The sequence below is a fragment of the Panthera tigris genome, chromosome E1 (assembly GCF_018350195.1).
Source record: "Panthera tigris isolate Pti1 chromosome E1, P.tigris_Pti1_mat1.1, whole genome shotgun sequence".
In the NCBI taxonomy this organism is placed as follows: Eukaryota; Metazoa; Chordata; class Mammalia; order Carnivora; family Felidae; genus Panthera; species Panthera tigris.
The window spans coordinates 25174189-25189366 of record NC_056673.1 but is presented as its reverse complement, the minus strand read 5'-3'; the positions used below and the strand labels follow the sequence as shown (position 1 = coordinate 25189366).

Here is a 15178-nt window from a genome sequence, read left to right as displayed (position 1 = left end):
TCTTTTGTGACTGGCTTCTTTTACTTACAATGTTTGGAAGGTTTATTCATGTTGTTGCTTGTATTAGTACTTCTTTCCTTTTATGGCTGAATAATTTTCCATTGTATGAATATACTGTGTTTTATTTATCTAGTCATCTGTTGGTGAACATTTTGGCTGTTTGGCTATTATGATAATACTGCTGTGAACGTTTATGGACAAGATTTTGTGTAGGCATATGTTTTCAATTGTGTATATAACTAAGGGTGTATACATATGATAACTCTGTTTAATTTTTTTAGTAAACTCTAAACTGTTTTCCATAGTGGCTGTATCATTTTATGTTCCTACCATCAATGTATGAGAGTTCCAATTTTTACATATTTTTGTCATCACTTTTTTAGAATAATGATTACATCCTAGCAGGTGTGAAGTGGTATCTCATTGTGATTTGGGTTTGCATGTCCCTTATGACTAATGATGTTGAGCATCTTTTCTTGTACTTATTGGTCATTTGTATACTTTCTTTGGAGAAATCTCTATTCAAATCCATTTCCCATTTTTAAATTGGGTTATTATTGAATTATAAGATGATTTGGTTTTTAAAAGTTAGTTTTAGGGGCGCCTGGGTGGCTCAGTTGGTCGATCATCTGACTCTTGATTTCGGCTCAGGGACTCTTGATTTTGGCACAGGTCAGGATCCCAGGGTTGTGGGATCGAGCTCCACGTCAGGCTCCACACTGTGTGGAGCCTGCTTAGGATTCTGTCTCTCTCCCTCTGCCCCTCTCCCCTGCTCGTGTTCTCTCTCTCTCTCTCTCTCTTTCTCAAATAATTTTTAAAAAAGAAAAGTTAGTTTTATTCTTTTTTATTGACATTTGTTTACACATACAGGAACACACAGTGATCTACTGAATAAAAATATTAGGCTAAATTATGGATTATTATGGCCTCATAATTCATAAGGCAGAAAGTTTTTTGTATCTTATTCCATCTTGGAAAATAATGGTAGTGTTATTTTTTAAAAAGAAAGCTAGTGGACGCCAGGGTGCTCAGTCAGTTAAGTGTCCAACTCTTGATTTGGGCTTAGGTCATGATCACACAGTTCGTGAGTTCAAGCCCTTCATTCCCAGCGTGGATCCTGCTTGGGATTCTCTCTCTCCCTCTTTCTCTGCCCCTTGCCTTCTTGCTTGCACACACCTGTGCACACCCATGCACATGTGTTCTCTTTCTTTCTCCCTCAAAATAAATAAATAAACTTAAAAAGAAATAAAAATCAAGCTAGCACTTTCTAAAACTGTAAAATATGTTATCTTTATAAAATAATCTTTTCTTCTCTTTCAGACATTTGCTTCATCATTGTTTCCAGGCTTTGATGGATCATGGTGTGAAAGTTGCTTCAGTCTTGGCCTACTCATTCAGTAGGCGGTGCTCTTACATAGCAGAATCTGATGCTGCAGTAAAAGAAAAAGCCATTCAGGTTGGCTTTGTTTTAGGTAAGTAATAGTAAAATAGAGAAGTGTTTTATTGTAGGACATGACTCATTAAACCTACTAATGATAAAGGATTACACCAGAACATTCCCAAAGTCTACATAAGGAGGTTGAGAAAAACATCAGAAAAATTAGGTGTGATTTATTGAATGTTAACTTTGTGCCAAACACCAAAGTAGGCATTTAAATGTTATATTTTCCAAATCCTCATAACATTCCAGTGGTGTGATGGTATTAATGGCACTTTACAAATGAAAGATTCAGAAAAGTTAAGAACTTGCTCAAGTCACATAGCTGGTAGTGTACTAAAAGTTTAGAATCCTGCATCTATAAATTCCTTACCACATGTTTTGCTAACATGTCCTGCTGCCTCCAGCCTCTTTCACCAGCTTACCATATGCTGTGGCATGAGACTTAATCCTTTTAAGGCCTCAGTTTTTCAGTCTCTAAAATGAGGGTAATCCTGTATTTCCTGATGGGATGTTACAAGAATACTGAAAACATATGGGGAAGGAGTCTGAGAAGGTTTTGTTTGTTATATATAGAGAAAAATACTGTTTACATTTTGTGGAACATTAAAAAAAATGTTTATTTGGGGGTGCCTGGTGGCTCAGTCAGTTAAGCAGCCAACTTTGGCTTAAGTCATGATCTCGCGTTCGTGAGTTCGAGCCCTGGATTGGTTCTGGCAATTTGGAGCCTGGAGCCTGCTTTGGATTCTGTGTCTCCTTCTCTGTCTCTCCCCCACTTGTGCTCTGTTTCTCTCTCTCAAAAATAAATAATAAACAATAAACATTAAAAAGAAATTTTTTTAAATGTTTGTTTTAAAGACACAGAGAGCGTGAATGGGGGAGGGACAGAAAGAGATGGAGATCGAGAATCCCAACCAGGCTCTGTTCTGTCTGCACTGAGCCTGACATGAGGCTCGAACCCATGAACCATGAGATCATAACCTGAGCTGAAATCAAGAGTCAGACGGTTAAACAATTGAGCCACCCAAGCACCCCTGCATAACATTTTATATATTTTTTACAAATCTACATAGATAAGTATGTTTCAGGCAACTACTTATTAAAGTTGTTACTTACCCTTCTTTTTACTTTCTTTAAAAAAATTTTTTTGAAATAATTATAGATTCACAGGCAATATCAAAACCAAGAATTGACATGACTTTAACACTATTTAAAAAAATTTTTTTTAATGTCTATTTTTGAGAGGGAAAGAGAGAGAGAGAGAGATGTGGGGGGCGGGGGGGCAGAGAGAGGGAGACACAGAATCTGAAGCAAGCTCCAGGCTCTGAGCTGTGAGCACAGAGCCTGATGGGCTCGGACTCATGAACCGTAAGATCATGACCTGAGCCAAAGACGGATGCTTAACCAACTGAACCACCCAGGTGCCCCCAAGTTTAGTACTGTTAAGTAGACTACAGACCTTATTGCATTTTCAACAATTTTTACATGTACTCACGCGTGTGTATGTTTCTATGCAGTTGATTCCATGTAAAGATTCATATAACTCATTACCATCAAGATACAGGACTGTTCCATCAACACAGACTACCTTTCATTTTTAACTCCTTACATTAATGTGTGCACATGCCTGTTTTAGCTCTCTTACACATGCACATACACTTTCTTTGCTAACAAATTTTCATGATCATTTCCTTCAATCTTAGAATAATTCTTTGTAGTGGTCATAGACAGTTTGCTGGAAGAACTTCAGAACATTTTTCCTGAAAAGAAATTTATCCTTTGATAGTCCATGGAATAAAACTGCAGCCAAGAATTGTCCCCCAAAAATGTCTCTAGCAAAAGAGTATCTGTGATCTTGATGAATGTTAAGGTTGACATCCCTTTGGTCCTAGATGATTATGTAAAAATCTGTAGAACAACTTCAGTATCAACCAAAGTGAAAGGCAGAAAGTTTTTAGTGTTCATTGACGTCCTCTGTCAGCTCCACAAACATTTATACCAATGTCTGGTTGTTATAATGAGCCAGACTGAAGAAATATCTTGCAGGTAGAATCAAGTTCTAACAAACTCATAGTTAAGTTATTGGTCTTGATCCTAAAATTATCGCAATTTGGAGACAATGGAGGCAATTTTCTTAATAATAGCTTTATTGAGATGTTCTTTGAGATTGGGTATAGAGAGACTGAAAATGTTAGGATTATTGAAATATATGGCTAATTAACTGGAAAATGTCAATTCTTAGAGTATAGAGTATTTTTAGAGGGTTAAAACTCTTGACTCCTTATTCAAAGTCTCAACTTTGATCTAATCCCCCTAGTTTGAAAGTTTTTGTTTTGTTTTTTGTTTCACAGTAGCTTTGTTTTGGGCTAAACACAGGACTTTAATATTACGGGTGTTTTCATTTTAGATAATACTAATTTTAAGCGTGTCATTTTAGCTTTCAAGTGATTTATTAAATTATTTTAAAAATTACTTATTAAATTATTTAAAATTATTTAAAGTTACTGGTTTTCTTGTCCTTTAGGTGGCTTTCTTTCAGATGCAGGGTGGTACAGCGATGCTGAGAAAGTTTTTCTGTCCTGCCTTCAGTTGTGTACTCTACATGATGAGATGCTTCATTGGTTTCGTGCAGTAGAATGTTGTGTGAGGTAAGTTGGAACAAATCCTACTGTAATGGTCCTTAGTGGCTTTTATAGTTTTAGCTTGTATAAGTATACTCCTAACAATTGGACAAACCTCAGAGGTTATATTTGTTTGTCATAGTTTCATTAATCTGGCCTCCTATCTCTGATCACCAAAATATAGTTAACTTGCTATGGGCATCTTAGTTTAGATTTGAATATTATGAACCAGACTGTATATTTTATGTATGTATATATGTATGTATGTATGTATGTATTTTTGGGAGAGAGAGAGAGCATGAGAGTGGGGAGGGGCAGAGAGAGAGAGAGACAAAGGATCTGAAGCAGGCTCTGTGCTGACAGCAGAGAGCTCAATGTGGGGCTCAAACTCACGAACCCTGAGATCATGAGCTGAACCGAAGTTGAATGCTTAACCAGCTGAGCCACCTAGGTGTCCCTATTTTATATATATATTTTTGCTATGTCGTAGAGCTTGTGTGTTCATTCACTCAACAATTATTTATTGAATGCCTCAGTGTACCCAAAACTGTGCTAGGCACTGGATGCTGGGAAAATAAAAACATGTTTTTCTTGGGTGTTTATTTTTTTTACCCTTGTTTACATTTCTAGAATTGTGTAATAAGATTAGTATTTTATTTATAAATAACTATTTTGTTTAAAAATACATTTTTTAACATGTACTTAAAGGAAAGGCAGGCAAGGCTAGAAATAACTCTTCTTTTTTACTGTCTTCGTTTTTTCTATGTAACATTTAGTTATGGGTATTTTTATGTAAGTTTTCTCTCTGTCCCCAAATTTGATTTGACATTTTTTTTAATGTTTATTTATTTCTGAGAGAGAGAATGAGAGAGAGCCTGCGCAGGTGCGAGCAGGGGAGGAGCACAGAGAAAGGGAGACAGGATCTGAAGCGAGCTGTGCTGATGCAGAGAACCCCATATGGGGCTCAAACTCCTGAACCATGAGATCATGTGACCCAGAATCCAGAGTTGGAACTCAATTGAGCCACCTAGGCGCCCCATCTTGCTCAGTCTTAACATGAATATATTCATAAGCTAATGACTTCTAAACTTGTATATTTTCCTTCCAAACAGTGAATAGTTTAACCAGTTAAATAGTAATTGCTTTTGACAATAGCTGTTGATCAGGTAGATACAAATGTATTTTCTCATAAAAATAACATACTATGGGAGGGGCGTCTAGGTGGCTCAGTCAGTTGTGTCTGACTTCAGCTCAAGTCGTGATCTCACAGTTCATGAATTTGAGCCCTGCATCAGGCTTGCAACTGTCAAGGGCAGAGCCCGCTTTGGATCTTCTGCCCCTCTCTCTCTGCCCCTCCCCTGCTTGCGTGCCCTCTTTCAAAAACAAAACATTAAAAAAGAATAACATGCTATGAGAAAGAAGGTATATGAGAAATCTGTACCTTCTCAGTTTTATTGTGAACCTAAAACTGCTCTTAAAAATAAAATATTTTTAAAAGATAATAAAATACTATACTTACATTGTAGAACCACATTTGGAGAACCTTGAGAACCTGCCTTTTCATTAGACTGAGTATATTAAGGCAAAATTGGATCCTCAGTTGAATCTAAAAGTTTCTTGGATCCTTCATCCTGCTCTGTGTCAGCCCAGATGGACATACAGACCCTGAAGAGTCTCCATATGTTTAATTTGCCCTTTTGTTTCAGTAGACAACCAGCAGGAAGTGGAGAAAATGTCAAGCTGTGCATTTCTGGCTTAAAATATTTAGTTTGATACCCCATCATATGCCAATTATTAAATAATTTCTAGAAATTTATTTTTAGTGAGAATATAGTGAATATTGTTGGAAATGCAATTTCTAGTATTGCATAAATGAGAGGTGAATACTGTTCTTTTCCTTCTGTAAATTTACAGCCTGTGCTTGAGTTTAACCTTTTCCTCATTGAACCCTTTGGATCACTACCAACTCTGTATCTCTAATACGTATCTTTTTTTCTCAAGGTCATTTTTGGGTTTTTTTGGACTGTTGTAATACCTTCTGTCCTGGTTGTCTTCCTTTCACTCTTGGCTTTATTATAATCCATCTTCCACACTGTAGCCAGAGGAGTCTTTCTAGAGTTGCACTGTCCAGTATATAGTCATTAACCATGTACAACTTTATAAAATTAATTAAAGTTAAAAACTGGGTCCTCAGTCACATTAGGCACATTTCAGATACTCAGTAGACACTTGTGGCTGGTGGCTACCAGATTGAGCAGAGCAGATATAGAATATTTCAGGAAATTCTATTAGCGTTGTTCTAGAGCATAAACCAGATCTCACTGTTACAGCCAAAACTCCTTACCCTGACCTGGCAAGGCCCTATTAAATCTTTGTTATCTCTGCTTTCTCATCTCTCTATCTTCTTAAAAAAATTTTTTTTTAATGTTTTATTTATTTCTGAGAGAGAGTGTGTGAGAGAGAGAGCATGAGCAGGGAAGGGGCAGAGAAAGATGGAGATATAGAATCCGAAGCAGGCTCCAGGCTCTGAGCTGTCAGCCCAGAGCCCAATGTGGGGCTCAAACCCATGGAATGTGAGATCATGACCTGAGCTGAAGTTGGACGCTCAACTGACTGAGCCACTCAAGTGCCCCTCTCTCTCTTTTTTTAAGTTTGTTTATTTTGAGAGAGAGAGAGAGAGAGAGAGAGAGGGAGGGAAGGGCAAAGAGAAAGGGAAAGGGAGAATCCCAAGCAGCCTCCATGCTGTCAGCACAGAGTCCAACTAAGGGCTTGATCTCCCAAACTAAGATCATGACCTGAGCTGAGATCAAGAGTTGGATGCTTAACCAACTGAGCCATCCAGACACCCCTGCTTTCTCATCTCTTTTTACATAATCCTTTATTCATAATACTTCAGACATGTTGGTCTTTTGTCTGTTTTTTGATTATGCCACATTTTTTTCCCTTTCTCAGGGCCTTTGCAGTTATTCCTTCTGTTTGAAACATGCTTCCTCACAGACCTTCACATGATTGCTTCTTCATCATTTAGGTATCAACTCAAATGTTAGCTTCTCAAGAGAATTCTTCCATATCTACCCTGAGAACCTTCTTTAGGAAGTTCCTGATCATGGGGCACCTGGCTGGCTCAGTCGGTAGAGCATGACTCTTGACCTTGGGGTCGTGAGTTGGAGCCCCACATTGGATGTAGAGATTTCTTATTTTGTTTTTAATGTTTATTTTATTTATTTTGAGAGAGAGAGTGTGTGAGCAGGGGAAGGGCAGAGATGAAAGGAGAGAGAATTCCAAGCAGGCTCCTTGCTGTCAGTGCAGAGCCCAATACAGGGCTTGAACTCACGAACTGCGAGATCATGACCTGAGCTGAAATCAGATACCCAACCAACTGAGCCACCCAGGCACCCAGATGTAGAGATTTCTTAAAAAAAAAAAAAAAAAAAAAAAAAAAAATTTAATTTGAGAGAGAGCAAGAGTGAGTGGGGGAGAGAGGTGGTGGGGTGGAGAAAGATCGAAAGAGAATCTCAAGCAGGCTCCACGCTGAGTGTAGGCTCCTATACTCCTTCCCCCTAGAGTGAATCTCCTTAGGGTCTTATTTACCACTGCATCCCTTTCACTTAGAAAAATGACTGGCACATAATAGGTGTTCAGTCAATAATGGACTGTAAGAGTCTCTCAAAACTTTATCATATGAACCAGCATATTTCTTTTTCCAGTAATCTTTTACTAGTTTTCAGTTCTATTTTCCTGTGCGTAGTTTCCATTGTGACAGGGATCATTGCTAACTACTTGACCATTAGAATAGCAATTTGGCAGTCAAATGACATTGTCTCTTTTTTCTGTATCAGTACACTTACTTTAGCATTAAAAATTTTCTATATACCAGGATGCCTGGGTGGCTTGGTCAGTTAACCGTCTGACATCAACTTGGGTCATGATCTCATGGTTCGTGGGTTTGAACCCTGCGTTGGGCTCTCTGCTGTCAGCACAGAGCCTGGAGCCTGCTTCAGATCCTCTGTTTCCCCTCCTTGTCTCTCCCCCACTCATGCTCTCTCTCTCTCAAAAATAAAACATTGAAAAATTTTTTTTACTTGAAATGTATACCAAAACATACATTTTTTCTTTTATATTTCTGCTTAAAAATATAAATCCATTCAATTCTCCATTCTAGGAAAGCCTGAAAATGACTGCTTATTTCTGCTTTAAGTTTGAATTTGACGTTATAAAAAATTCAGAATCTTTGGTTAACATTAGTATATTATTTTGCTGGAGGGTTTTAGGCTTTTCTAAAAGCAGATAACTGTATGGAGAATGTTGGAAGGATACACACTGGCATTGTATACTGTTTGCCACCTTATTGAGTTGTCTTGGTTCATTTGAAGTTATTCCATCTGTTTTCCCTGACTGTACAAAGAAATGATAGCGATTAGAAGACTGTTACATGTTTCTCATCCCGAGTCATTGATCTGTTAATATTTTTGGTATAGTTAGAAAAAATAAATTTTAAATATCTGTTTTTTATATTCTTGAAGAATCCTTCCCAGATTCTCCATACCTGGTTTCTTTTAAATGATTTTTATACCCTGTTCCCTCTCAGGGCTGAGCATTTTCAGAAGATTGTATTGGCATAATACATGCACATAAAGTTCTAGCCAGCATTATAATAGATACATAAATATATGTCAGTTCCTCACTGTTCTGTCTTGCATAGTCTATACAGATGTACGTAGTCTGTTGGTACCACAATCTGACCTAATGCATTTTGCTACTCTTACATATCATTAGATAGTGTACATGGTTTTACAGTTACTTTGTGTAAAGAACTGTATTTTTCCACCGTAGAAGATAAAGGTTATAAAAGAAATAGGTGACAATACCACTGTTTTCAGTCAACCTACCTTACTGGAAAGATAACCAAAAAATGAGCATTTATGAAGCGACATGAGATAAAGTTAGTAATCAAGTATTGCACAAATAAACTAGAACAAAAGAATGGAAAGTAATGGTAGGTAATAGTATTTCATGTTGATCTTGTTTTTTCATTGTTTTCCAATTTTTTTATAATGAGACTGCATTACTTTTGGATTTGAAACAAAAAGAGTTAAGGGTTAGATGTAGCACATTCTGAGTGCACAAAGTATGCAAGATATTTAAAGAAGAAAAAGAATCAGAGTTGGATGAGATTAATCATGGGTAGTTTTCTGGGAAGAGACAACTCTTTGTGTGCTTTAGTCAGTCATGGTTTGGGCCAGATGGTTATTTTCCAGTGCTGCCCCGTACTTCTTACATCTAGTTTCCTTAACTCATTTGGGTGGTACTAAGTAGCGATCTGTGAGAGGACCATGCTAGAAATGTCAAAAATAGAGGAATGTTATTTCTGGTTTTGCAGGTTGCTTCATGTGCGAAATGGAAACTGCAAGTATCACTTGGGTGAAGAGACGTTTAAGTTAGCTCAGACATATATGGATAAACTCTCAAAACATGGCCAGCAAGCAAACAAAGCTGCACTGTATGGAGAACTGTGTGCACTACTATTTGCAAAAAGTCACTATGATGAGGTGAGTGTTTTGAAGTGCATTTCATTGTGATCAGCAGGTAGCTATAAACAGGATAAAATCAAAACAAACAGATAAACAAAGAGAAACTAATAGGTACAGGCTGAGGGGATGGGAGAAATAGGTGAAGGATATTAAGAGGTACAAAATATCCAGTTACAAAATAAGTCATGGGCTTGAAAAGTACAGCATAGGGACTGTAGTCAGTAATATTGTAATAATGTATGGTGACAGGTGGAACTACACTTATTGTGGTGAACATAGCATATTGTATACAATTGTCAGATCACTGCGTTGTATCCTGAAGCCACTGTAACATTGCATGTCAACTGTACTTCGATTTAAAAAAAAGGTTGGGGGTGCCTGGCTGGCTCAGTCGGTAGAGCATGTGACTCTTGATCTCAAGTTTGTAAGTTTGAGCCCCACATTGGGTATAGAGATTACTTAAAAAAAATAATGAAATTTGTTTAAAAAATGAAAATAAATAATAAAATAAAATAAAAATTTTGAAAGGATAAATCATACAATCTTATATTTGTCTTAATCATATTTTTACATACTGGATTTACTTAAAGCAATACACATTTGTAATGGAATATTTATTATTTGTTTTGATTTTATTTTTTGTAATGGAATATTTAAAATGAGACAAAAAAACATTCTGTGAGATGTATTTTAAACATACACATATATGATTTATGGCCTATTTTGTTTTTAATTTGACCAAATATATTGCTATCTAAATTATTTTGATGGGCATGCTCTGTCAAATGATCCTTTATAGATGGTTTCTTATTGGATGTGCAGCTCTGGGTAAAATATCATAACTTGAAGGCATTCATTTTAATGGGAAGCTAGGTTTTATTTATTATACTTTATTGCATTGTTTTTCTCCTTCCTCTGCCTTATGAGAAAGATAACTTTGCTCCTGTCTTTATACTATTAAATTAATGCTTCAGCACTAATGAATATGTAGTTGAGAAGTGATTTATGTCTTTTTAACTCCTTTACTTGATTGCTTTACTTATGGAAGGATATCATAAGTATTTTATGCTGCCACATAACTGTCATTTAACTTTCATATTTTATAATTATTCCTATCTTGATTTTTGCCCCATTAATATATTCCATATTCTCCATAAAGGAAAATTACAATTAGAGGTAAAGCTAGAAAATTCTAGAATGATTATACAATGACGTGCAACCCTGCTGCTAGGATCATCCTGCTATTCATATCCATGTAAGAAGACATCAAACCCACCTGTAAAAATCTAAAACCTTTACCAACATGCCTGCAATTTCTTAGGGGTGTTATGTATGTTTTTCTGGTTACGTTTGATGATGAATCCTATATCTGCTGAATTAGTTCTGTTGATGGATTGTTTTGCTGCCCCTTGTGTGCAATGATTGTTCCATAGCTTCTCAACCCAAATATAGAACTTAGCCTCTTTCTTTTATTTTCACACACCAAGAACAAAGAACCCATTCACAGAAGACCTTTGTGTGGATAGCTGACTTTATGAGATCTCCAATGACAGTAAAGGAGGAAGTGAGAGAGAGATCTCCAACAACAGTTTGAGTAGTAGAGATGCTTACCTTAAGGGGCACCTGGGTGGCTCATTTGGTTAATCATCCAACTCATGATCTTGGCTCAGGTCTTTTTTTTTTTTTTTTTTTTTTTAAGTTTATTTATTTTGAGAGAGTGATGTGCATGCATGCTCCCACAAGTTGGGGAGGGGCAGAGAGAGAGAGAGAGAGAGAGAGAGAGAGAGAGAGAGAGACTCCCAAGCAGGTCCACGCCTAGCACAGAGCCCAACGCACAGGGAGGGCTCCATCTTACCAACCCTGAGTTCATGACCTCAGCCAAAATCCGGAGTCTGATGCTTAACCAACTGAGCCACCCAGGCACCCCTCAGCTCAGGTCTTGATATCAGGGTCATGAACGCAAGCCTGGCATTGATTGGGTTGCGTGCTGGGTGTGAAGCTTACTTAAAAAGAAGAGGGGCGCCTGGGTGGCTCAATTGGTTTAGCGTCCGACATTGTCTCAGGTCATGATTTCACGGTTCATGAGTAGTTCAAGCCCCATGTCGGGCTCTGTGCTGATAGCTCAGAGCCTGGGGCTTGCTTCAGAGTCTGTGTTTCCCTCTCTCTCTGCCTCTCTCCCTCTGCCTCTCTTTCTCGCTCCCTCTCTCCAAAAATGAATAAGCGTTTTTAAAAAAATGAAATTAAAAAAAAAGAGAGAGAAAGAAATGCCTACTTCTAAAGTTCTTCAGGTGCACCCCGCCCCCCCCATCTTTTTATATCTCTGCATAGGAACTCATCTTAGCCACTTCTGATTCATCTTTTCATTCCTGTTGTTCATACTGTCCTCTGGAACTCTGCACTCTTCTTTCTGTCACGTAGATTGATTCATATCTTGCCATTCTTTGCTTCATACCCAGTTCTACCAATGTATTGGTGGTCCAGACCCACCAGTGTATTCAGTGGAACAAAAATGCCTTTTATTTATCAGTTTCCACTTTCTTTACTAGGCAGTTACTGTTTAATTGACAGTTATTTTGTGTCTACATTTAGATTAAGAGTTTATACTGTTTTTTATTCGTGGTCTTTGCAACACTCAGCACATTCATGAGGAATGTTTAAGGCCGTAAATGTATCTTGAAGGATTTTGATAGTTTTTTTTTTTTTTAAGTAAACTCTGTGCCCAGTGTGGGGCTTGAACTCACCACCCCAAAATCAAGAGTCACATGCTCTAACAACTGAGCCAGCTAGGCACCCTAGATAGCTTATTCTTTTAAAAATAGATAAGTTTGTCATTGATAGCTACAGAAAAGTATGCAAATATCGAGGATATAGCTTAATGAATTATCATCATATTTTGATATTAGCATGGCTTCAGCTATGCCGAGGTAATATAAGCCCCAAAATAGCAATGACATGGAAAAATAAGGTTTTCTTGCTCATGCTACATTCTGTCTTGGGATGCCTGTGGCTCTGCTTAACATTGTTTACACTTTGATCAAAACCATGTGGTGAGCATCCTCTATTTAGAACATTACCAGCCTTAGAGCAGAGGCAAAAACATCATGAGGAAGTATTACTTACTCTAAGAGCTTTTTCCCAGAAATCACACATTTCACTTCTCATATTTTAATTAGTTTTTAAATTGGCCAAAGGAAATCACATGACCATGTCATCTTTAATGTGGAAGGGAAGTATATCCTTCCCCAAAGAGGAGCTGTAAATATTTAAAAATTTTTTTTTTAATTTTTTTTGTTTACTTTAAGAGACAGAGCGGACGAGGGACAGAGAGAGAGGGAGAGAGAGAATCCCAGGCGGACTCTGTGCTGTCAGCGCGGAGCCTGATGCAGTGCTCGAACTTATGAACCATGAGATGATGACCTGAGCCAAAACCAACAGTCAGACACTTAACTGACTGAGCCACCCAGGCACCCCAGGAGCAGTAAATATTTTAAAGCAGTATTACAGTCCACTACAGTTTGAAGGATTTTAACTTACTACTCTGAAACAACATCTGGTTATTTAGTGTCTTAACAAACCAGGTTTTCTTGGCCTAAATCACATACATTTCATTTTTATATAAAAATTGCTTCTGAATCTTTTAGGTGGAATGGAGAAGGAAGCTTGCAAAGGAAGTATTTTCTTCCACTAAGCACTGGGAGAGGAAGGACATATTGTTTTATTTCCCAATAGATACCTAGGTGTTAACACATTGCCTGGCACTAAACCTCTCTGCACCTCATTTTCCCATAGTAGTTTGCATCTCATAGGGCTGTTGTGTCAGTTAAATGTGTTAATACACATAAAGTGCTTAGAGTAGTAGTTCTCACAAAGTGAGCACTCAACTAAACAGGTAGTTAAGATACAAAATAATAAGCATTGCCTTAGGAGAAGAAAGTATAGGAAGCCTAATCTAGGGCTTGAAAGACAAGTTAGGTGGGTTTAACTTAACTAACTTGGTTAACTTAACTTGGGTTTAAGAGTTCAGGAGAGAAGAATGTATACAAGGCAGAGGGAGCAGTATCTGCAAAGGCTTGTGGGCAAGAGAGAACATGCTCTTGATTTCTTCATTGTCAGTTTTTCAAAGAAAAATGTAACAAACTTACGCTTTCAAGAAAACTTAGTCTCAGAAAATTTTAAGTGTAAATACTTTGTGTGTGTTCTTATTCAGGTACTTGAAAGCTTAGGAGAGAGATACACAATCATTTCATTACATACTGTCAGTTTGATTAATCAGTTTTTACTCTTTGTAAATATTTTTTAGGCTTACAAATGGTGCATTGAGGCAATGAAAGAAATCACAGTGGGCTTACCAGTCAAAGTTGTGGTGGATGTTTTAAGACAAGCTTCTAAGGTGAGTATAATGTTAAAATTATTAATGAATTACAAGATTTAGCAAGCTTTAAATCTGTTTTAGTTAACTTGTTATTTAACAAGTTAGGTATTATGTACTTCATGGACCAACAAGGTCTATTTTCTAAGTTTCTATGCTCAGTTTTAGAAAACTGGTTTCTAAAACTATCCTATGTATAGAATTGAGCTAATTTTCCTATATCCAGAAAACCCATGAAAAAATTCATTTTGATAATACAACTCACTGAAGTACAGATTGAAACATTATTTTGGTGCTATCCTAACTTGAGTTTGCTTTTCTTTTTCTTTTATGTTTATTTATTTGAGAGAGAGAGAACGTGCACGTGCGTGCGTGTGCATGAGAGGGGGAGGGGTGGGGTGTGTGTGTGGAAAGAATCTGAAACTGGCTCTGCGCTGTCAGTACTGAGCCGGACATGGGGCTAGAACTCAGAAACCATGAGATGTGACCTAAGCTGAAGTCAGATGCTTAACTGACTGAGCCACCTAGGCGCCCCAATTTTGCTTTTGTTTTTCTTAGCCTTTCCAGCAGCCTCAATTCCTTATGCCACAATTGTAGGGACTTTGGTCATTTTTCTCCTCAAGGCTAACCTAGTATTAAATCTTAGAGTGGTAGTATTACAGCCTCACAGTGTCATACTTTTCAAGTATATTCTTTCTACCCAGAGGTTTTTCAGTTTTGAGTATTCCATTTTGGTTGATTTTAATTATGGAAATTTCAGTTAGAATAAAGATCCTAAATTTGTAATTTAAAAGGGTCTAAGATTCTGCGAAACTTCTTAAATAAGTCATTTTAGACAAGTAAGTGGCATAACTTTATTCAGATTATCAGAGCTAGAAGAGGGATATTACTATATTTTTAATTAATTTAAAACATTGAATATACACTTAATGTTAAGACAGTTTAATATATATGCAAGATTTAGGAGTGCCTAGGTGGCTCATTTGGTTAAGTATCCAACTCTTAGTTTCGGCTTAGGTCATGATCTCATGGCTCATGAGTTTGAGCCCGCACTGGGCTCTGCACTGGCCTCACGGAACCTACTTGGGATTCTCTCTCTGCTCCTCCCCTGCTCATCCTTCCTTTCTCTCTCTCTCTCTCTCTCTCTCTCTCTCTCTCTCTCTCTCTCTCTCTCTCTCTCTCAAAATAAACTTAATATATATAGGTGCAAGATTCCAAG

At 37.3% G+C, this 15178-nt stretch overlaps 1 protein-coding gene across 1 annotated transcript in view; it reads left to right on the top strand.

The window, feature by feature from the left end:
* The window catches only part of APPBP2 (amyloid beta precursor protein binding protein 2), a 49009-nt gene that overhangs the window by 22462 nt on the left and 11369 nt on the right, over nt 1-15178 (top strand). Inside the window, exons 3-6 of the mRNA XM_007086758.3 lie at nt 1321-1472; nt 3963-4086; nt 9440-9608; nt 13891-13980. Coding sequence (XP_007086820.1) covers nt 1321-1472; nt 3963-4086; nt 9440-9608; nt 13891-13980 — 535 coding nt within the window. The remainder of the gene's footprint in view (nt 1-1320; nt 1473-3962; nt 4087-9439; nt 9609-13890; nt 13981-15178) is intronic.